General features: G+C 30.3%; 10 protein-coding genes across 10 annotated transcripts; 3 read left to right on the top strand and 7 right to left on the bottom strand. All coding sequences in view use genetic code 12, as the record gives it.

The window, feature by feature from the left end:
• Positions 1-297: 297 nt before the first annotated feature.
• DFJ63DRAFT_315781 (uncharacterized protein) lies at positions 298-2487 on the bottom strand (the record flags this gene model as incomplete). The annotated part of the gene is made up of 1 exon (XM_064906616.1): positions 298-2487. The coding sequence occupies one exon, from the start codon at positions 2485-2487 to the stop codon at positions 298-300; it is 2190 nt and encodes a 729-aa protein (XP_064759282.1).
• A 2702-nt stretch (positions 2488-5189) lies between these two features.
• Positions 5190-6770, bottom strand: DFJ63DRAFT_315779 (uncharacterized protein; the record flags this gene model as incomplete). Its single annotated transcript, XM_064906615.1, has 1 exon — positions 5190-6770. One exon carries the CDS (start codon positions 6768-6770, stop codon positions 5190-5192), a length of 1581 nt encoding a protein of 526 aa, XP_064759281.1.
• Positions 6771-7242: 472 nt separating this feature from the next.
• Positions 7243-8577, bottom strand: DFJ63DRAFT_315778 (uncharacterized protein; the record flags this gene model as incomplete). Its single annotated transcript, XM_064906614.1, has 1 exon — positions 7243-8577. One exon carries the CDS (start codon positions 8575-8577, stop codon positions 7243-7245), a length of 1335 nt encoding a protein of 444 aa, XP_064759280.1.
• A 124-nt stretch (positions 8578-8701) lies between these two features.
• DFJ63DRAFT_255792 (uncharacterized protein) lies at positions 8702-10374 on the top strand. The gene has a single exon (XM_064904479.1). The coding sequence runs from the start codon at positions 8825-8827 to the stop codon at positions 10187-10189; it is 1365 nt and encodes a 454-aa protein (XP_064759279.1). The 5' UTR covers positions 8702-8824; the 3' UTR covers positions 10190-10374.
• On the bottom strand, positions 10234-11856 carry HEM14 (oxygen-dependent protoporphyrinogen oxidase; the record flags this gene model as incomplete). The annotated part of the gene is made up of 1 exon (XM_064906613.1): positions 10234-11856. One exon carries the CDS (start codon positions 11854-11856, stop codon positions 10234-10236), a length of 1623 nt encoding a protein of 540 aa, XP_064759278.1.
• A 295-nt stretch (positions 11857-12151) lies between these two features.
• Positions 12152-16219, bottom strand: ECM21 (Ecm21p; the record flags this gene model as incomplete). The annotated part of the gene is made up of 2 exons (XM_064907562.1): positions 12152-12759; positions 12790-16219. The coding sequence occupies 2 exons, from the start codon at positions 16217-16219 to the stop codon at positions 12152-12154; spliced, it is 4038 nt and encodes a 1345-aa protein (XP_064759277.1).
• A 2034-nt stretch (positions 16220-18253) lies between these two features.
• Positions 18254-19237, bottom strand: SFH5 (Sfh5p; the record flags this gene model as incomplete). The annotated part of the gene is made up of 1 exon (XM_064908610.1): positions 18254-19237. One exon carries the CDS (start codon positions 19235-19237, stop codon positions 18254-18256), a length of 984 nt encoding a protein of 327 aa, XP_064759276.1.
• Positions 19238-19555: 318 nt separating this feature from the next.
• Positions 19556-20791, bottom strand: DFJ63DRAFT_290947 (uncharacterized protein; the record flags this gene model as incomplete). Its single annotated transcript, XM_064905358.1, has 1 exon — positions 19556-20791. The coding sequence occupies one exon, from the start codon at positions 20789-20791 to the stop codon at positions 19556-19558; it is 1236 nt and encodes a 411-aa protein (XP_064759275.1).
• A 167-nt stretch (positions 20792-20958) lies between these two features.
• On the top strand, positions 20959-22048 carry TVP18 (Tvp18p). Its single transcript, XM_064904467.1, has one exon. The coding sequence runs from the start codon at positions 21245-21247 to the stop codon at positions 21761-21763; it is 519 nt and encodes a 172-aa protein (XP_064759274.1). The 5' UTR covers positions 20959-21244; the 3' UTR covers positions 21764-22048.
• Positions 22049-22271: 223 nt separating this feature from the next.
• DFJ63DRAFT_290896 (TRAMP complex RNA-binding subunit) lies at positions 22272-23015 on the top strand (the record flags this gene model as incomplete). Its single annotated transcript, XM_064905357.1, has 1 exon — positions 22272-23015. A coding segment is annotated over one exon (744 nt), but the record flags the coding sequence as incomplete, so codon positions are not given.
• Positions 23016-24474: the final 1459 nt, after the last annotated feature.

Raw genomic sequence — 24474 nt, 5'->3', positions numbered from 1 at the left:
CATAACTACCCAATGATATCTGTGTTAAGTTCATATCTATAAATGGATTTTATCACTATTTTGTGTTTACAACCGAATTCTATATAAGTAATACATGGTTACCCTTCATTTATTTAAAGTTAATCCTTGTTTAATATTGTTGTTGGGTGTTCTATTAGACCATGCCACGGTTCCATGTCACAGTATTTATTATGATCACTGCTGTTTCTTCTTTTTCTTTCTACTGATGATAAATATTTTATAAATATACAGCAAATATACAGTATTTTCCAGATGAAATATAAATTTTATATACAACTATAAAATATCATTTGCAGCTTCCCCTTCAAATATTTTATTGACAGCTATTTCGAGCATCCGTTCATCATATTTCCACGCCTCTTCCTTTGACATTGTGCCTACAAGACTTCTCTTGCAAATACCATCACGAGCATATGTGGTGTACCCAAAATCAATGAAATACACCCTATTATTAGCTCTTTGGTAGAGGATATTTCCAGGGTGTATATCTCCATGGACCAAGCCTTTCTCGTGAATTTTTTTTAAAGCTGATCGACATTTTTTTCTGATTTCAATCTTCTCTTCTTCAGTAAATGTATTATTCTTGAAATCATTTTGAATATACGTTAACAATAAAAAATTTCCTGCTGGTTGATTTATCCCATCGGCCCTTATATATCCTGTACTTATTAAGTTCGGTATATTATGAACCATGGAAGGTATGACTGCAATTTCTGAGGACTCGCTTTCCTTTGATATTGGCCTTTCTCCTATGGCTGATGTCGACAAACCTCTTAATGTCGTGTAAGCCAAAAGCTCTCTGGAATACATCAAAAGCATATTATTTACCGTTGCGTAGAATTCTTCCCCCGAAGTTGATCTTTTCAGGCGTCTAGATCTGTTAGCATCGTAGACTTTGAGGATCATGAGGTCAGGCGAAAGTCGGTGTTTCACCAAGTAAACACTTGCAAATCTTGTGTATTTTTCTACTCCAGTTAACCTTTTCACAATTTCAAATTCTTCAAATTTAAAATTTTCAAAAAAACGCCTCTCTCTAAGTAGCTTGTATTGTTCAATTGGAAGTTCTATTTCTTCATGTTGATTGTTAATGTATTTTGTATTAGCACCTCTTCCCAGTGACTTAAAATCCCGAAAACGACTCATCCACATCTGCTCTGTAAATTTGTACCTACTTTTCAATACCTCAGCTTCTTGTTGAGATGTTAAAGTTAAATCATTCAAGCATACACTAAGCATTGTATCGTTTTCAAAATTTTCCGAATAGACGAACGTAGCAGCTAAAAAAATGAAGCCAATTGTTTGCTTGGTCTCTCTTGAATTGACCCCATTTATGGCAATTGACGCCAATTTGATACACACTTCATTTTTAATGACAGTACGGAGAGGAAAGGCCAGGTTAATTTGGAATGCAAATATGCCATAGTTGTCTAATGCAAATCCAAGGTTGGAGTTGCCAAAGAGGCACTGATGTGCTAATTGGTTTATCCATCCTCGGGCAAATTTATTGCTTTCTATTAGTTTAACATCATCTTCGGCTGCAATTGGAAACAATTCTTTTATATTCTTTAACGAAGAAAAGAGGCCTTTCCTCTTTACTTCAACGGGGATATTTTTCTTATCAGTTTTAAGTACGACATCTGGCTTGACAAAATACTCTCCCTTCCTCGTGACCAATTCTTCTCTTAACAGCATATTAACCTTAGAATTCCGTTTAATAGTGTCCAACATTGGATCTAAATAAGCAGATGTAACTGCTTTTACAAGATCTCTTTCACTGACTATGTCTTCAGACCTCGGAAATGTCGGTCTTGAAACTATACCTAACAATTGACTAATTCTTAGATGGAACTTTTCTTTCAAATTTTCAACGAAATCGGTAGTACTTGTATCTAACAAGGGGTATATTTCAGCATATTTCTCAAATAAGGATCGCAGTTGATAATTTGACGATGGAATTACTTCATTTGCTGTGGAAGTGGTTGGCTGCAATATTGTAATCGGGAAGGGCACATTAAACATGACACCCAAATAGAAGATGTTTTCAAATAGACTAGCAACTGAAATATAATATTCATTCTCAAAATTCTTGATATTCAAAAACTTAGATATATTTGCAGTTCCTTTTCTCAAAATTCCGGCAACATCATCGGGAAATCCGTAACTATCAATATATTTATAATCGATATCAATATATTTCTGTCTATTTGTTGTCATATCGAAATTTAAAATCATAAACACTAACTTTTGACGTTCAATCTTAAATTTTTCATCATATTTATTATCATTGGGAAGATATTCTAGTAACTCCAATTTTTCTTGATCACTTAAACTTTCAAAGTCTAACTTATCCTCGTTGTTTCGCATAATATCGTAATCACATTGTGCTAATGAATCAACATCAGTATAATTTCCTTCTGCTAATACTCTGCAGTAAAAGGCACATGCCTTATCTATCAAGTAAGTCATGATGATGATGAAGAGATACCTTTATAAATAATGAGTGCTTATTGATGAAATATGTTAGATATATGTAAAATGCTGCTTACTCTTTTTTAACCGCCGATGATAAAAATAGGAAATATTTTCTTACTTAATAGTGCAATCTACAAGCAGAATATTATTATTCTTAAACTTTCAATGATATATATACCTAATTTCATGTAATTCAAAACCTGTCCAGATATTCCCGTCATTGATGAATTGAAATATTGGTCACAATCAGCATATTGTGACCAATAGAGCTTAAGAGAAGAAAGTAATTTGATTTTAGAAAAATTCGTGATACCTTTTTACTGGTTTTTGGTACTACGAAATTAATGTGAAGCAAAAGACGACTTTAAATAAACTTTCCCCACGATACTTTTAGTCAGTAGGACGAAACTATTACATGACCACTGTGCTTTCAATTATAATCTAACTGCCAAAGCAATGTAAAGGTGGGTTTAAAAATTGCTTTAAATAATGTAAATAAATATCACTCTTAAAGAGAACGATGAATATTTGAAATACAGACCACTAAATAGTGTGGAAATAAGTTTAAATATGGTAACAAATAATATATTAGCAGAAATTAGACACAGTAAGATATTACTCATATGTAGTTAAAGATTTAAATTTTTGAACTTCACCTTTAATTAAATCAATGGTATTCTTAATTTGTTGTTTCATTTGATGTAATTGAACTTCTTTAAGACTAATCCATTGTTCAGATTTATTTATTCTATTATTTTGAAATGTTAGTATTGAACATAAGTCAATAAATAATTATAGTATATATCATACCTTTCAATGCTGGATTCCTCGTCATTTTTGAAACAATCAGCTGTCCATTTACGACGTTCCTATAATTTGTTAGTATTTTTAGATTGATTAGGTTTTATTAGATCAAGTATTACCTGCTTCATCACATTCAGCCGTTTCTTGATTGATCAACTCTATGTTCTTAATGTAGTCATCAAATACGAAAGTATAACATTCACCAAGTCTCTCCCAATCAAACGTATAATCTCTAATGGGATCATTCGTAATATTTCCTTCGATTGATTGTCTAAAGGCTAACAATAACTCATCAGTAATTTCATCATTTAATTGAGGTGAATCAATTTTGAACCTATCACTTTTCAAGCATGATACAATATCCCCAATGGTTTCCGATTCAAATGAAGATTTCTCACACTCATTATCAAGACTTTCTTTAATCTTAAGAGACATTGGAGATGGATTGATTGATGTATTACGATGTATTATGATGATATTGTATTGTTTTAAGAAGAAAAAGTTTGGCTGTAAAAATATGACGGTCAGTCTCTTTTTTTTTACTGAGCTACCAAGCTAATTTAAACAGAAATATCTTTGACTAACAAAAACATATAACTTATGGTACAAATTTAACCGCCATAACATTGATTTCATATTTTAGATTCCACCATGAATATAGAAGGCTCAATCAATCAAATATCAGGTTTGGTATCTAAACAATTGAAGATTGCTGATGAATCTATCAAGACCACAAGTATAGAACATATTGATTGGAATCAAATAAAACGAACTCCACAATATTTAAAACAGAAAATGAAATATGGTAATGATTCATTTACTATAGATGAAGAGTTTGATGATTTAGAACAGAACTTGAACCTATTAAATAAAAAGATTATTAGTTTACTGAAGTATCATAGAAGTTTTGAACAAATTATCACCACCATAAATAATCAATCTGAAACTATTGCCACTTTATTCAAAGACTTCTTCGATCCATACAAGAGTATATCAACTTGCAGTGAAACAGATAATAAGGTTTTTGAACAAGAATGTGCTAAATGGCAGAATTTAACCTATTATATTGAAAATAATAAGAAATTACTCCCATCATTTAAATCTGAAATGGAATTGTTAAATTTAACGTTAGATTCAAAGCTTAGTGAATTATCCAAATTCATTAAGAACATCTTCAAGATAGTCAAATTAAGGTCATTTGCATTATTAGATTATGATAAGGTTTACAATCAACATGAAAATCTTTTGATCAAGCAAAAATCAAATATCAATGAATTAACCATTAAACAATCTCAACAATTATTCAATTTAGAAAGAAAATTGGAAGAGAATAAAGTTAAATATGAACAACTTAATAGTCAATTGAAATTTCAATTACCTTACTTTTTTAAATTAGTTGATTCATTCTTAATTCAAGTGCAATTATTAATCTTTTATGTTCATTTATTAATATTTTATCAAATTCATGAGAATTTACAATTCAATATAAAACTATTTAATCTTGATTTATTTACTGATAGCTCTTATGAATCAATCATGGAGGAATTTCAAACTAAAAATGATATTGCATTACAATCAATTAATAAATTATCAATTATCAATTTTAGAGAGTCTTATCTAATGGATTTAATAGATAACACTTCCACAACTAGACAAGAGTTACCACCCTCACCATCACCATCACCATCACCAGCCACAAAACCTCCTCCACCTCCTACTCCACCTAAAAAGGTTCAATCTTTATTCACTTATTGTAAGTCAATGTATACATTTGAAGCACAGCAGAAGGATGATTTATGTTTTCAACCAGGAGATGTCATTAAAATCATTGAAAAACAAGGAATGTGGTGGAAAGGAGAATTGAATGGTCAAATTGGGATGTTTCCTAGTAATTATGTTAAAGAATTATAATGATCATATTGTTTAATGCAACCTCCACTGCAAAATTGTTTTCTAATCGGAATATTTTTATTTTGTAAATAATCCCACCATTCATAAATCTCTGCCACGGGATCAACCACTATATTTGAGCATTGACAACAAAAATCTTGATATTTACCATTTTTTATCGCTTTTATAATTAAATTATGATACAATTTTGGAGTGAATTTTTTCCAATCTTTTGTTTCTTGATAACTAACATCATAATTTGCAATTTTATCAAGACAAATGGTTTTTAAGGATGGAACTGTTTTAGTTTTAGTTGTAGAGAAATAGTTTAACTTTGAAATATAATTTAATTGCCGTATTGATCTAGTATCATCTTGGGTATCGTTATTATTATTATTTATTTTAATTGCATCAGGAGGGATTTTCATGAATGGATTTGGACCTGCTTGAAATATTTGTAAATTATTCAATTGTAGGATTTGAAATGGTAAATATGTTAACTTATTAGTTCCCAAAGATAAATCAGTTAAATTATTCAACTTTGCTATTAAGGGAGGTAAATACCTTAATTTGTTTTGTCTTAACCCTAACACATTCAATTTTGTAAATTTAAATAATGCAGGAGTTAAATCATATAAGTTATTATTGGTTAAGAATAATTGATATTTTCTCAGATCACTAGTCTCATTATCGAAGACGACAATTTTATTTAAATCTTTGATTTCATCCGGTATTTCGTAAAGATTTAGTTTTTCTAAGTTGATGATAGTTTTAATTTCTTCAAATGCATCTAAAATGATTGATCTTGCTTTGGCATAACTTTGTTGCCTTATGGAATCGATTTCATTAGGATCATCGAAATCAGTTGATGATGATGGGAAATTAATTGAGGTTTTAAATCGATGAAATTTATCAATACCAAAATCGGCATCTGAACTTAGATTGGTATTGGTATTGCCTCTCTTTTGGGGTGAATAACTTTGTGATTTCTTTATTTGAGAAGGTTTAAAGAATGAGTCTTGGTGGAGGTGATCATCATCCAATTCTATTTCACTTGGTAATAGTTGAACTCTATCTCTGTGGTGTAGTTTGTTAGGTGGTGATTCAGGTACATTATAATTTGAAATAGTATTTGAAGTGAATTCGAACTCTGACATTGGTGGTTCAACGGGAGGACTACTTGGAGGTAGATAACTGTGGGGTTCAGACTCAACATTTGATATCTCTACATCTCGTTGGTTGTCCTCTTCATCCTCCTCACCATCATCATCATCTACTTCTGTAGGCTGATCACTTGAAATCATAGGAACATCTCTTCTTTTGATATCATCTTTTTCATTAAAACTTTCACCCATCCGACGTTTTAAACTAGGTGCCATCTTTAAATTTGGCCTTAGTACCACTGTCTTCCTCGGTGACTTTATCTTATTTGTAGTTGGAGACGTAACTCTTGTATGATATATACTTTTGGCATTTTCATCTATAATGGCTCTTTCTCTAGGAGTAGTGTTTAAAGCAATGTTATGATCATTGAATGATGAACTTGTGAACGCAAATGGCAACAATGGATTCTGTTTTTCCATCTAATCAATCTCTACTTCCTTGAATCCTTACCAATTGACTCTATCTTTGCCTTGATCTTGTAAAGGGTTTTTAGGTTCGTTTAAAATCAAAACAAAAAAATTAAAAATTGACGCGATCATCGGCTTGTCTCTTTTTAAAATTTGTACCGATTTACGCGATCTGCTTACCGATTTACGGTAATTTACCCCAGGAACGAAACCTATGAATACGGAATGAATATCCATGAAATAAAACCATTCTGACAGGTGTAACAGGTATATTGAGCTATACGAGTATCCATGTCATGGTAAACTGAGATGATTTTGATCTATTTTGGTTATTCATTATGGTCAAAGCTTGTTACAGCAACTATCAAAAACATCCAAATGTACATTTACTGAAAGTATTAACTTTTGAATTATATAAGTATATATATCCTTTATATATGGATTCTGAAATTGCATTATGCATTTAAAAAATTGTCCTTAGTTATTACTCTTGCTGAGATGCTGATGGTCTTTTCATTATTTTAAATTTTGGTCTTGATGGTGGTGGTGTACCACTAGTATTATTACTATTTTTATCATTTATTGGCTTTGAATTGTCATTAGTGTCTGTATCGTCATTTGATTTTAAATGTGTCTTTTTGGGAAATTTAGGTTTGGTATGATTATTAACTTTTTCTGAATTTGAATTGTCCTTTACTTGGCTTTTATTGTCTTTATTATCTCTTCCTCTTCCTCTATTACTTCTGCTGCTTCTATCATTGTTGCTGCTGTTACTGCTACCGCTTCTGCTAATATTACTATCATTAACCTTCTTATCTTTAGAAGTACTCCTATTATTATTATTTTCTCTATCAGTTGGTTCACTGTCTTTCGGTTTTTCTCTTCTTGGCTGCCTGTCTTTAACTTTTTCTTTCACTTCTTTAGTCCGTTCATTAGAAATGTCCTTGGGTTTACTCGATCTATTGGATGAAGTAACCTTATCTCCTTGAACTTTCTTATTCTTAGCTTTATCAGTTTCTTTAGAATTTTTAGTCTTATCAGTATCCTTGGTGCGATCATTTGACTTCTTGGATCTAGATCGTTTTTTATCTTTGTCTTTATCATTTGATTTTGTGGATTCCGATGACTTCTTCGTTTCTGGCTTCTTCCTTTTACGCTTCAATTCATTACTTATTTTTAAAACATCAAATGAAGTGATTTCCCCAGATTGAAATTTCATAAATTGTTTGAAAAATTCATTATCTTCAAGCAGTGACTTCTCTGTATTAGATTTAATGGGAGAATCAAGGGGCATTTTATTGAATAAACTCTTTTCAATAACAGGAAGAATAGAATCATCAGTTTCTACTTCAGTAAATGGTTTTTCAACAAGAGCTTCTTTCAAGGTATTTAAATTAGTATCGTCTTTAAATGATAAATAAGCTCTAGAATATTCCGGCATTTCAAACAATGATGTCTTAGGATATGAACCTTGAACATAGTATGTCTTTTCAATTAAAGGAGAATAATCGATATAATCAGCTAATTGTTTAAAGAAGTCTTCTTTAGTCAAATTTGGAGGTAATAACCGTATAGTTAACTTTACATGATTAGCATCATTTGCATTACTATTCCCATTCCCATTGGCATTCCTATTACTTTTCCTATTGCCTCTCCTATCATTACTTTTATTGGTAACTACTGATGATGGTGAAGAAGACGATGATGTAATCCTCTTAGATTGATTATGTTTCTGACTATGACCATTGTTAGATCCATTTGAACCACTTTTCGACAGCGGCGGCGGCGTCCTTTCTGACTGAGGTAGTATCAATACCATTACTAGCCTTTTCCCTTTATTTCTTTAGAACTTCGTACGAAAGGAATCCAATATAAAAGTAAAAAAGATGATGTTTTTGTTATGTTTAAAAATATTTTTTTTGTTTGGAGTATCATCAGATTTTTCAACCTCCAACATCAAAGCCAAAGTGAGAATGTCAAAAATAGCTTTACCATTTAAGTTTTGCAAGTTCTAGGCATATCACACCATATATAGATATAGTCAGGTATAGATTAATGAGTGTGAGATGGAGGTAGTTCAATCATATATATCAGAGATCAATGAGATTTCTAGAATACCGAATAATCAAAAGAATCAAATCATAGCTCGATTGGCAGCAGTACTAAATCTAAACCCATCACAAAATCCATACATAGCTCAGATTAACCTGGTACCATTTCAGATTGAAGATAAGACGTTGGACAAACTTATAGAGACGGCCAATTTGTTCAATGGTGAGTGGTTGGCATTTAATGAGTTGATTGCAAGTTTCGTTAAGCTATGCAATCAAATGAATCCATGGTCCAGTTTAGAATCATTTGACTTATATACTACATTCATTAATGATTTATCCATTTCATTTAACAATAATGCCCGGGGATTCTTTCTTATAGAGGTTGTTAAAAACTCAATCCAGGTCATATTACCATTAGCTAATCATTTAGATTACCAATTATATTTCAAAGAACATTGTGAAATGCCTCGTTTAACTTATCTTGCTTCAATCTTATTGAAGATATTTAATAACATTAGATCTCAAATTAATGATGCCAATAATCCAAAACGAAATATCATTTTGTTTATCAGTAACAAATTATGTTCAGTTTATTTTAAAATCAATAGTCCTTTACTTTGTCGGAATGTGTTTTCTAATATGAATAATGCCAACGTATCTTTTAAATCATTTAATAAGTTAGAACAATTACAATATCGATACTATTTATCCAAGTTTTGTCTCATTAAACAAGAATTAACTTCAGCTTTTGAAAATTTTAATTGGTGTTTAGAAAATTTACCCATAACTGCCATCAATAACATCAATAAAGTCTTGAAGTATCATCTACCATTGAGTTTAGTGATTGGGAAAAGAATCAATTTTAACTATATCAATCAAGTATACTCCCATGCTCGGATTCAACCACCGGAATTTATCACGATTTATTATCAATTGAATCAATTTATAAAACTTGGTGATTTAAAATCATTCAATCAAATCATTCTAAACAGTTATCAATATTTTAAATCAGAGAATTTATTATTGTTACTTCTAACCAAATCAAAAGTTATCATTCTAAGAAATTTAATTAAGAAAATTTGGATAAATACTGGAAAACCATCATTTTTAGATTATGATTGTATATTGGCTGGTCTTAAATTATCATTAGATACGAATCCATTAACATTACCATTAATCACTTCGTTATCTGATTTAACTGAAAGTGATCTAATCATTGAAAATATCTTTATTACTTTAATCGATCAAAATCTAATTAGAGGTAAAATCTTCCCAAGACTTCGAAAAATCTCAGTAAGTAAAATTAATGTGTTTGTTAATGTCGATGAAATGAATTTAACTAGATTCCCTCCTAATGTGGATAATTGGATGAATTAAGTAGATTAATACATATATATATATATTGTCTTTTCTATTTCTATTTACATTTGCTTTAATTTTAAAGCATCTTTTAATCCATTTAATACACAATCAGGTACACCAACACCATCTCCAAATGCCATACCTCCAAATGATAATTTTGTATTATCATTGAATTCACTTAAAACTTTTTGTTTTAAATCATCATAACCGACATTATACTGAGGTATACAATCATTATGTAAGTTATATGAAATCAATAAATCATTCTCATTTAATTCGTTAATCGTCTTATCAGTAATATTACTTTCATCTCTGATAATTAAGTTCTTACTTTGTAAATCAAGGCCTAAATACTCTTCAAGAATATCCTTGACAATTTTGATGTTCAAAGATGAAGATGGGATTGAAATTTTATTATAATAATGACCTCCCAACATCAAAGTAATCTTATTATATTCTTTATCGGAGGAATCAACCGTAGAAACATCATCAATTAATGGTTTCACATTTTGTTCAACATCAGAATCATAAATTACACCCAATAAACTTGCATCATTATGATTCGAAGATAATTTAGGAACTAAGAATCCAAACCCATGCTTACCCTTAGGGATTAAATTCGATTTGGTTGAAAATACATTGACTAAGAATATAGACACGTATTCCAACGATTTCAAGTCTTGTTGTACTTCACTGGATGTTTTCAACACTTTGGCTAATGATTTGATAGGAATAGTTGATCTAATATGATCATATGAGTTTTGTTGATTACCATTGACTATAACCCCATTGGCTGGATTTACTTCGGTGATATTCGAATTGAAATGAAAAGTTATGTTTGAATCTTTGAATAAATTTTGATAAATAGTAATGGGTAAATTCTGTAATCCATCTTTCATAGCAATTATAGGAAAGTTGGTTAATGACTTGAAAATGTTTACCAAATTTGCATTGGGTGATATTAAGGTTTCATATTGTGATAATGCAGGAGATAATTCCTTTTCCTTAGACTTATCCTTTTTGGAAAATAACACTGACTTTATTATTGATCCATGCTCATCTTCTAACTTCTTGATGGAGGGGAATATCGATTTTATACTTAACTGGTTTATATCTCCCGCATATATTCCATGGATTATGGCACTTATGACTGAATCAGTTAAGATAGAATTACCAAACCTTCTTTTAAAAAACAGTTCAATCGATTCATCGACATTTCCTGTTTTATTCTTTATGAAAGGCTCCTTCAAGAAACCCCAAATCAAAGAAGGTTGAATTATATTAGTCCCTAATAAGAACTTCCATCCTGATGTTACACTATCAGGTACTTGAACTATGTTATGATCAGAATTACTGAGATATTTCTTATTGGCAATTGAATCCTTCGATAAAACTCGTATTGAATCCTCTTTCTGAAGTTGTTTCAAGATATCAACAATCAATAATGTTCCATCACTCACACCACGTAAGGTTCGGGGACCCTTTTCCAATAGTATAGATTTGGTAGGTGTTTGCAACTGTTGTGATTTGATCCATCCTCCAACTTCATTGGTACGTTCGTAGATATCAAACTTTATATCAGGTCTTAGTTTCGATAGGAAATAAGTGAATGTTAAGCCTGAGATACCAGATCCTAGGACTGCCACTTTACCGTTGGCCGGTATGCCCTTAATCAAAGTCATATAGTTGTTGAACAACGAACAGAAGTTGTCATTACAGATTTCAAATTGTTAAAAATGGTTCGTTTTTTTTTATTTGGAGTCTAGAGCTTTTTGGCTGCGACTTTTATTTTCCAATCTCGTATAAAGCCATAGATCAACCATGTGATGAACATTTTAATCCTACGAAGTTTTTAGATTATTAATGAATTGAAATAGGATAAAAATCTATAATGTGCATTAAACATAGAGTGATAGAAATAAATAAATAAATCATAAATTCTTTAATATACATAGAGAATGGAAATGATAAAAATCATTAAGAAATGGCATGATAAATATCTTGAGGTACAACTCTAGAGTTAGTACTTGCTGAGATTGAACCATCAAGAATTGAAAGATTATCATTCAGAATAGTTGATAATTTGTGATTTGTAGTGGTGGTAGTAGTTAACATGCTTGTATTTGTCATTGATGGGGTCAAAATATGACCAAAAGTTTCTTTATTCTTTGAGATGGTTTCCACTGTTCTGTTGCTATTTCTAGTGATCAATGGAACTCTTTGTGAAGCGTTTGTCTCTTGTGTGAATAAACTACCCTTATCATCATCATCATAGTCGTCTTCATCATCATAATTAACCACTTCACTATCTTCAACACTGGTTAAACCAGTACTTTCCGATTGCAAAATTAATCCAGCATTGGAATTATTCAAATATACTATTGAATCAACTTCTTCATCATTTGAACTGCTTGACAATGATAATTCTTGATTCATGGGTTGACTGGTGGCCACTAATTCATTTAATTGTAATGGACTTTCATCATCATGATTTTCACGAACGGTATTACTCAACTCGTCTTTTTCATTGACCACAATACTCTTATTAGTAGGTTCAATCAATGATGATGATGAAACTGTAGTGACTGTAGATGACATATCGTTTGAGGTACAACCTGCAATACCATTTTGATGAGCATGATTACTACTATGGGTACTATGACTTGATTTGGAACTAATAGAATCATCACCTACTGATCCATTATCATCATTGGTATTATTAATTGATCCATCGGAATTGTTAGTGGCATTCGATACACTGTTCTTGGGTTGGGTAGAACTTATTGATGAATTCTTTCGATTCATCTTTGGAACAGGTGCAAAAGATGATACTAAAGATGATCTTAATCTTGAAGATGAAGTAGTTACAGAACTAACGGATGCATTTTGTTGGATATTTGGATCATTGAAACTTACCAATTCATCAATACCAATTGGATCAGCACTTTTAATATTCAATTCTGGAACGCTACTCTTTCTTCTTGCAGGAGATAAATCATCATCATCATTATCATCCTCAAATTCTTCACCAAGGTTTGTACCTTCATCATCTTCATCAAAAACAGCACATTCTTCTTCATAAGCAGGTGCGGGTTCATTAGGATATCTCATTGGAGATGTAGCGGGACTAATCGATGGAACTCTACTTAATGGATCATTTAATCCAAATGAAATCGATCTTGTGATTGGAGCTGATGATTTGGCTGGAGATGTAGTGGCTTCTTCAAATGATGGTAATTGTTCTTGATAATCTAATCCATTATCAAGGGGTTTGATCGATACACCATTCTTTGAATAATTTGGCGTTCTAAATGAAATTTCTTTGGTGGATGATGATATTGATGAAGAAGAACCATCTAAAACATCAATTTCATTATATCTTGGTAATTGAATTGATTGATCATTACATTTTGAACTTAATAAAATTAAAGGAGTATCAACCACAACTTCATAATGATGCATTTTAAAATCATCTTTAGGATCAGGTTTCGAGATTCTAAAACAAACTTGTAAACGATGATGGATTTGAACATGTCTAAAGTTTGAATCAGGGTATAAAGCTTTAGTTACAACTGTATAACCTTGCAGAATATTTTCAGGAGGTAAATTAAATCCATTTCTTGTGATGGGAAGATTTAATGAACTCAGTTCATCAACAATATGATCAGGGATATGAATATTTTCTGAAGTTGGAGGGGAACTAGATAATGGACTTGTTGAAGATTGATGTAAAAGATGAGATGGATGTAAATGGAAAGGATGAGGTTGAGGTAAGGTATTATAATGAGTATCATTCAAATCAACATGAGACATGTTTGTTTCTAATGTACCGACCGAAGGTAAGAATGATGGTGAACCACTAGGAGAAATAGCCGTAGCGGATGTATCGACTGAAATTGAAGCTTTTCGAGAACCTGGGGCTGATGAAACATAAGAAAATTCATCATCATAAGTTGATGTCTTTAATATTTTATCACCCTTTGTAGTCAAAAATGGTAATGCGATATTTATATCTAACGGAGAAGCAATCATAGTTTCGTTATTATTAGGATGGGGTGGTTGAGTTGATTTCTTTCTTGATTTTTTAGATAATGGATCAACATCATTATTTTGAATACCCGATTCAGGTTCATAACAACTAAATAAAAGATTATTATCGGGACATTTTATAATTTCTTCTTTATAAGGATCCGTCAAAGGATTATTATTTGAATTTGACAGTTGTTTAACTTTGGTTTTCAATTCACAAAGTGAAACTACTCGTTCTCTAATCTTACCATTATCAGGTCTAGTACAATAAGGATCTTCACTATCATAATCAAATTCTCGACTTAAATTTTTCGAAACATAAGTAATTCTTTCCAATACATTAAATTTAATTCTTTTAATGATAACATCTTTAACCAAAGGAACTAATTTAACATTAATAACATGTTCGGATCCCAAACTAATATATTTTTTGGGAAATGTGATGACATAATGTAAAGCATCATTCCAAATTCGATTAACATAAATTGGTTTATCAGCAATTGAATTTGCAAATGATGGAGGAGTTCTAACCATAGGTAAATTATAATTTGAAAACATTTTAATTTTTCGATTTAATTTATCGGTAGTTTTATTAAAATTAATCGATAATGAATGTTGTAAAGATCCATTAACTGAGATAATGGTGGATGGAATATGATCAGGTAATAATATTGGTAATAAAAACACGTAAAGACCAGCTTTAAACGTATCATCACTTGAGTTTGAACTTGAAGAAGTAGTACCCGAAGAACTACTGAAATCATCAATTTTAGAATTATTAATACTATCAACTCCATCGGTTAAATCTCGAATATTAACTAATTTATATTCTTTGGTTCGTTTAGCCAAATCATCAGCAGTTAAGTTCCTAATTTTAATATCATTTGAATTGGAAGTATTGATATAATAATCACTATTTTTTAAATTAGTACTCCATTCTAAAGCCCCAATTTTAAATTTTTCTCGAGTATTGATTTTATTATAGGGATCACCACTAGGCCATAAGATATTAGTAAGGGATTGAAATTCAAATTTCAAATCTTTAATGGTGGTTGAATCCTTGGATAATTCAATTATGATAGCAAAGGTATGAGGAATAGGTAAATCCAGATCAATCTTTGTACATAAATAATTTGGAGATTGGAAAGATTTTAATTTTTGTTGTAAATTCTTTGGAACATGTTGTTGTTGTTCATCATCAAGAGAGAATGAACAAGTTTCATTATTAAATATATCTTGATCGTTATGATTTGTGTTATCATCTTCATCATTAGTAATATCTTCATTTTCATTTCTTCGTATAATTCCACCTCCATTTTCAACATCTTCATAAGTAAAACTAGCAGAAGATGCGGGGGGAAGATAAATACAATCATTTGAATTAGCGACATAAACTCTAACAGATTTTGATACTGAACCATTTGGAGATGAATTTGTGGTTTTTAAAGGGATAGGATGTTGTAAACCAAGATCTTGTAAAATATGTAATAATTTTTTCAGAATGATTTGAGATGTTTCTTGTTTGATTAATTCTTTAGTTTGACGTTTTGAACTTTGAGATAAAGCATTTGATAAAGATGATGATTGATGGTGATGATGATGATGAAGTAATAAATGATTACTAGTACTATTCACAAGGTTATTATTAGTAGTATTGCTAGTATTAGTGACAGTAGCAGAAGAAGATCCATTACTTCTTGAAGTTGATCTTGATCTTGATCTTGAATTAGTTGAATTAATAAAAGAGAGAGATTGGGCTCTTAAACGACTTGAAGATGAATTTGGGATATTTGAATTTCGTAAAGGTATGGAAGATTCCTTTGCTGATTCATTGATAACAATCATTGGATTCGATATACTATTTCTTCTATCGGTTGACTTCTTGATGCCACCATTTGAACCTGAGGATATTGAATGTTGATTGGATGGAGGACTTGTGGAAGTCAAATCCAGAGAATCGGATGATCTCCTTACTTTTGATTTCAATCTATCAAAACTAAAACTTCGATGATGCATTTTACCAGTAGAGCATAGGATGATAAGGTTGAAGAAGGAGATTGATGAGGTAAGGAAGGGATGATGTTGGAAAGGAAATTCGACGTGTCTATATATAGATAGATAGATTTGAATTTGAATTTGAATTTGAATTTGAATTTGCAACGGGTATTGAGTTGGGTTGTAAAAAGGGGTTTTGGTAAGCTAAATAAATAGGGAAAGGACAAAACTAAAAAAAATGACACTAACACTGATTTTGTGAGATCTTTTTTGTCTGTCTGTCTGATTGTAAAAAAAAGATGTGTGTAATTTAATGTCTGTCTGTCTGTCTGGTCTGGCTTGCGATTAGCAATGTATGACTTCAGACACTAATGAGATATATGACTCTTTTAACTTTCTTAATATACCAGCTAAAGGTATTTGATACTTTTGCTAAAGTTTTATAAAAAGAATCAAGATCACCTTTTTGTTATATTTAGGTTGATTACCAGCTAAGAAAAACAAAGTGTAAAAAACAGGCGACTGGACTGTTATAATATAAACTCTGAAATGAAATATGGAAAGTAAATTGGACAAATTATCCCAAAACAGAATTATTTTAAAAAATTAAAAAAAATTAAAAAAAAAAAAAAAGAAAAAGAAAAAATTAAAAAAAAATGACTGACTGTCTGACCTGACTTGACTTGAGTTGACTTGTCTTGACTTGATAAATCTGAAATGTGAGGGAAAAAAGGCTGCTCCGGATTATCTACCACAAATCACTACTACTATTAAATTTTCTTGATTTCTTATTATTTTATTCATCATCTTCATCATCTGTTTTATGTTGTTGTCATGATGAGGGTCAAGATTGATATAGTCATGACTTATACTATTATCCGGTATGATTAATCTAATTAAGTGAAAAATTCACCATTTCATGTGGGGTTGAGTAACACATCCAACCAACACATATTCTCACATTATATTTTCCCTTATAATTATCAACTACTATTAACAAACTATATTCCTACACATATTTGATCTTTACTATTGTAGATTGTTTCAGTTTATTTTTGTTTACTAAACTGAATTAGCTTAAATTTCTTTGTCCCACACTTACCACCACCACCACCACCTGTTGTCCCCTCCTTTTCCTTTTCCTTTTCCCCCATATTTCATTTTTTTTCTCTCTCTTTCTGATAACAACTATTTATTTCCTCTTCTACCTCCTTTAATTTATTATTATATAACATTTTAGTATATTCTTTCTTTAGTGTTTTTATTTTTTTAAACTTATCGTAATTGTTGACTTTTACTATTTTAAATAATTTCTCCACTAGTTACTGCCCCTCTTAAATTTGATCTACCCCGCCATTTCTCTCGTGTTTAGTTGTGGGTGTGTTTAGTTTATATATATCTATTTACTTTTTATATTTCCCACTTTGCAATATCCTTTGTTGATCAAAATAGTTGGATACAACAACTAATACTCAACAATTAATTAATCTTTATCCTTGAAATGGTGTAATAATCAGTTCATCAATCTATTGTTCATCATCATTTTTATCATGGTTACATCTATAATGTTTTGCGCTTTTTTCTTTTATTTGTTGTAAATTGATTCTTTTTTACAGATTATAATTTTACTGCCGATACCGCCCCACCGGCCACAAAACAAAAAAAAAAAAAAACATGGTTCAAATCTTACATCATAAGATGCTTTTAATAAATCATACAATTTAATTACACTAATGAAAGGCAACAAATGATCATAATTGTAATTGTAAATGATAATACTAATAATATCTTCTCTTCGACTTTTCTAACCTTATTACTTTACTCCTATTTCAATCACTGTCGTAATTTTTTTTAGAGGCTCAGTACCCCACGATACAAAAATTCTCCTATAATGTCAAACCTTTTTAATTAAACTGCTCTTTCCCCACCTTTCATTTCCCTGTATATAAACTGATAACATATATTACTATTAAATTAAATTAAATTAAATTATTATTACTATTATTGCAAAAAAACTGTATCTGATTATCAAACAAATTGGTTCCAAATGACTATCTATTCAACATCATTATTAATATCTTCAATCTCTTTATCACCTAATCTCTTTAATATAATCTCACCATACTTTGGGATTTTAAAATTCGAATTTTCAACTTCTAAATCATAAATTGATTTAGTTGAATTACCACTATAATCTTTTGGTAATTGAGATTTATTAATCCAACTTGTTAAATCTCCATTATTTAAAACTTCAAATTTATTTAAAGTTTCAGGACTTATAATCTTTAATTTCTTAAAAAATAAAAATACCCAAGTCATTATACTTGGAACATTAATAAAGAATTTGATACTTAATAATTCAGGATAATTATTACCAAAGATGTCAATGATTTTAGAAGTTGAAGCTTTCATTCCAGGATCCATTCTAAACATTGAAACATTTTTATAATCATGAATTTGACCAATTTTATGATTATTAGGATCACTGAAATCAATTAAAGCTAATGATTTTTCCATTAATCCAATTCTCCATTTTAAAAATTGTGAATTACTATCATCTTCATCAGTATCAGGTTGAGCCCCAAATTTTTCAAATAATTCTTTTGGTGATTTAATATTACCATATAAATTCCACGTTAAAACTCTTAAATTCTTCTTCAGATCATCATTGGTACCAAAATCAGTTATAACTCCTAATTTCTTCAACTCAGAATCAAATGTCAGTTCAAATGCAGCATGTAATGGTTTAAATTGATTTCTCCAATTTAATGTTTGTTTAAGTTTATCCTTTGTAACTGTAACATCATATTTATTAGCAATTAAAAATTTTAATAAGATTTCATTACGTTTATCAATTTCAATATATTCTTTATCACCACTATTGATTCTATATCCAAATATCTCGTCATAATCACTATTATCTAATGATTTAATGATTTGGGGAATACTTTCAATTAATTGATTCAATTTTTGTAATTGTTCCGTTGTCAACTCCGTAGTTGTGATGGTTTTCTTCAATTGTTCAAGATCGGTAGTCATTGTAATCCTCTGATAATCTCTCTAATGATGATTGATAGATACTCTTAGTTGTTCTTCTTCTTCAACTTCAATTTGGAAAATTTTTTCAACCTAATTTAATTAAATATTTCTTAGCTTCTGATATTTTGCCCTCGGAATATCATACTTTTTTTTTTTTGGTCGTCTTTATACAGTTTTGGTCCGATTTTCGGAATTAATTCCATCTCAGTTTTTGTTATCTATAAGATCTATACTGTCAATAAGAATTTCATCTATAATACATTTATTTACTATTCTAAACTATTCTATGTTTTACTAACATACTATATACATGTTTTTTTAATGACTTGATATCACTTTAAAACTTAAAACATCATTTTTACCAATATCAATAGTATCTTCTTCACCAATTTTCATACCTCCAAGTCCTTCAATTGAAACAATAGTAACATCACCTAAAATCTTTTTACCTACTGATACCACTGATGAACCTCGTTTAACTAATAAACAATCTCGGAACACATTGGATCCATTCCCTCCCGTATAATTATGAATATTTTTAACAGGGTAAACCGGTACCAAATCTAATAATTCAACTGCTTTTTTTAATAAATCTATTACACCAGTAGATCCAAATCTATATAATACTAAATCTCGTATGTTTTCAATTCTATTACGGACTTTCTCATCTAATGGTTTCAAACCCAGATCAGGTCCTAAATCATCTATAGTATCGATAAATTCTGTTCCCAGATCATATTTAATATAATTTTGATTAGCCAATTTTCTTAAGAATACTTCTGTTATGGCTGAAGTTAATACTATTTTCAGGTTGGGATATTTTAAAATGATTTTGGATACATTTTTATCAGAATCAGGATGATCCATTTTATTTAATGATAATACAGTGGGGAATTTAACTTGCATGAAAGTTTTAATCACTGTTTCAATCATATCATTATCCCATTCATTTAAAGGAGCAATATGAGGAATTAAATCAAGTGTTCTATATATGATTCTTGAATTAGCAGAATAACCTCCTAATTGAGCTTGTAAAGTTTCAGCAGTAGTTGATTTGGTAGCAATATGTCTTCTTACAATAGATGGCCATTTTTCCATTAAATTTCCTAAAATCCAACGGAAAATCTCATCTTGTAACCATTCAATATCTTGTAATGGATCATACCCTCTAGTAGCTTTACCTTCAGCATCAGTTGTCCCACTAACATCAACAATATGAATTAAACAATCAGCTTCTGTTAAATCACCTAAAAATTTATTTCCTAAACCACGACCTAAATGAGCATTGGGGACTAAACCTGCTACATCTAAAAGCATGATTGGAACTCCTCTTTTACCATCTCGACAATAACCATAATTAGGTTTACATAAATGACTTTGACCTACTCTTGAACAAGCACAATCAACTTCAAGATATCCTGTTGCTTTATTAGGATCAATGGTTGTAAAAGGGAAGGCACCAACTTTTGCATTGGCATCAGTTAAGGAATTAAGGGTGGTGGATTTCCCACTTGATGGCTTCCCCACCAACCCAATAACTGTCTCTCTACCCATCTATATCTGTTATAGTTTATATGAAATGCTTTATAAATATTGAATTCTTTACATCCATCTGGTTGGAAATTTTTCTTTTTTAACTACTTAATCATGGCTTATGTATGTGGGCATGGATGTTCCTGTCTATAAATGTTGATTCATGGATGTTTTTTTTTGGATTCTTTTTTGTTTTTTCCCATTTTATTAACAACATGTCATGTATAATTTGCCCAGCCTTCTTCTGGTCATTAAAGTTATCCTCAATTATAATCAATTGATTCCATCTTATAATTGACATCAATCGAAAGTTGAAGATCAAGTTATTCAATTGAGTGTGTATTTGATAAGTTCATCATCTAGTGTGTGAGAAGTACAAGCGAAAGTTAAAAAGATCAACTGCAATCACCAGCGTCTGTCAAATATCAGAAGTCAACATTGAAATCAACAACATCATTATCAACAAAATAAATCATGGTTAGTTTTAGTGGAATCTTTTCCAATATATTTGGTGGTCTTTCTTCAGACTTTAAAAAGAAGAACTTTTCCTTATATGGTCAATGGATTGGAATATTAACTATATTCTTATGTCTTGCCTTAGGAGTTGCTAATATATTCCATGCATCATTAGTTATAATATTTTCCATCATTTGTATTGTACAAGGTTTAGTAGTTACCTTTGTTGAAATTCCATTTTTATTAAAGATTTGTCCATTAACTGATACTTTTACAAATTTTATTAAGAATTTTGATGAAAATTTACCAAGATGTGGATTTTATTTATTAATGGCGGTGATTCAATGGTTATCATTGACTATTCAAGCTACTAGTTTGATTGTGGTTGCTGTGTTATTCACCATAAGTTCAAGTTGTTATGCATTAGCTTACTTTACCAAACAAGAATTCTTAAAAACAAGTTTACAAGTTAATGATCCAAATGATGATTCCTTACAAGGGCAAGTTAATGCTCATATTGTTAGAAATGTGTTATAATGATATCGGTAATTAAAAAAAGAACATAACCACCAATAAAAATATATATCATCCCTTCAAAAATATCTATCTATATCGGAATCAAGACTATAATAGCTTAACGACTTGCTCTCTTTATTTTATTTATGTATAATTTCTTTATCTTGTTTGTTAATGTTTCATTTCTATCTTTTATAAAAAATAATAGTCCACTATTTAACTATCTTATATACGTATCATAAAACTTATCCTATTAAAGGTAAAGTTACTCCTGTACCTATATTGATTGTAATCTTTTTGTGTCACTCCATTATTTTTTTTTTTTTTTTGATAATCAAAATTTTTTTGAGAATGGAATGGGAAGAGTGTTGATGATGGATGGATGGATTTCATCATATTGATATACTGATAAATAGATCATAGCGATAGTTATAAATAAGGGTGGAATATGAGTGAAATACTAGGATTCGTAGAGGATTCTACTCCCAGTATAAATATAAATACAACCTCTGCCAAACCTTATATACCCATGAAATCATCATCAGGAACTTCAACTCCATCTGCTAATAAAAATCATTCATCAAACGCATTAAAATCAACTATAGATATCCTCCAATCCATGGAACCTACTCCTACACCATCGTCTTCTGATGAGAAATCAACCATAACCAATAACCATACTCCCAATACCAACAATAATAATAATTCTCATGAAATCACCTCATTGACATTGGAACAAGTAAATGATGATGCCGATGAATTAATAGAGTTAAGAGGAGAAGGAAGATACTTTGGAGTTATAGATCCTAAGTCTGGAGATTCCATTAATCAAGCTCATGCATTGGGTCCTTTATGTGCTAATTGTCATAAACGAGGTCATATGAGAGCTAAATGTAAAACTGTTGTATGTCATAAATGTGGTGTAGTGGGAGATCATTATGAAACTCATTGTCCTACTACTTTAATATGTTCAAGATGTAATGAAAAGGGTCATATGGCCATAGATTGTACCAATAAGAATAAAAAACGTCAATATTGTCTGACTTGTGATACGTTTAGTCATAGTTTAGATAATTGTCCAACCATTTGGAGATCTTATATTGTTATTCCAAATCCAGATTTAGCAGAAACAAACCAATTAACAGAAAATGATTTACCAATAATATATTGTTATAATTGTGGAAGTGATGAACATTATGGAGATGATTGTACAAGTTTTAGAACTTCTAGAGTACCTAATTTTGGTAGTGCTTTTTCAGGAAGAAATTTACCAAAACAATTAAGATCAATTTATTTTACAACTATTAGTAAAAGTAAAAGTGGAAATAATAATAATAGAAGATATCAACCATCTAATAAGAATTCATCTTTACCATCATTAGTATCATCATCAATGTTACCTGCTAGACCATCCTCTAGATCATCCAAACCATCTTCTAGACCTGAATCAAGATCCGAATCTGAATCTATGAACGAAAATCAAGATGAAATAGATTATGAACTTAATCGTTTTGTAACAAGTTTGAAACGACCCCTTCATGATGATAAAGAATCAAATAATAGAAATAATAATAATAATAATAATAAAAGGCAACAGCGTAATTCTCATTCACCAAATTTTGATAATCTAATGAATAGAAATAAAAAACCATCTAATAATGGTAAGAACTACAATAATAATAATTATAACAATGGTGGTACAAACTATGATAATGGTTATAATCTCATGAATAATGCTCTTTATAGTAACAATGTCAATAACTATAATGGCAATAACAATTATAATAATAATAATAACTATAATAATAGTAACAATTATAATAAGAATTATAATAACAATTACAATAGTAATGGGAATTATAACAATAATAATGGGAATTACGGTAATAATCAAAGAAGTAAAGAGCCTTCAAGAACGATGGTATTACCAGGTAAACCAAAATCAACTAACGTAAAACCAGTTAAGATGCCTTCAAGAACAGGTATTATAAGAGATAAGAATAATAATAGTAATAATAATAACAAGTCAGATATAGGAGCAAAACCATCCAGATCAGGACTTATTGAAGATCAAAGTAACAAAGCCAAAAATAATAAGAATAGAACAAGTATGTTAAAATATTAGATAGAATAATAGTAAATGATGTTTATGCTTCTCTAAATGTATGATTATAAAGTTTCCATATATATTTTTCAGCCCTACCAACTTGGTTCCAGCAACTCTAAACCTAGAAGGTAGCTTCGCCGTAATTAGTATCATACCAAATTTTCAGGCCCCTTTTCAGCCTTACTAATTTGGTACCAGCAACTCTAAACCTAGAACGTAGCTTCGCCATAATTAGCATTATACCAAATTTTCAGGCCCTTTTGTAGCCTTACTGATTTGGGACCATCTTCTATAAACCTCCAACGTAGCTTCGCCGTCACTAACGTCATACCAAATTTTCAGGCCCCTTTTCAGCCTTACTAATTTGGCAGCACCCTCAACCTAGAACGTAGCTTCGCCATAATTATCATCACATCAAATTTTCAGGCCCTTTTTCAGGCCTTCCGCCATCATTAGCATGATACAAAATTTTTTCGGGGTCCTTATAAAAATTTCTGAACCTTTTTTAAATCAGCATAATAACCAATTTTCAATCCATTTTCCAAATTTCAACCTCATCAGAATCAATCAACGTTGACATAACTTGGATAGTGAAATATATAAACAACAACACTATAAATTCAGA

This window comes from Scheffersomyces coipomensis (genome assembly GCF_036884675.1).
Source record: "Scheffersomyces coipomensis strain NRRL Y-17651 chromosome Unknown DFJ63scaffold_9, whole genome shotgun sequence".
Lineage (NCBI taxonomy): Eukaryota > Fungi > Ascomycota > Pichiomycetes > Serinales > Debaryomycetaceae > Scheffersomyces > Scheffersomyces coipomensis.
Note: the sequence above shows the minus strand (reverse complement) of the source record. Positions and strands in the feature narration are given on the sequence as shown.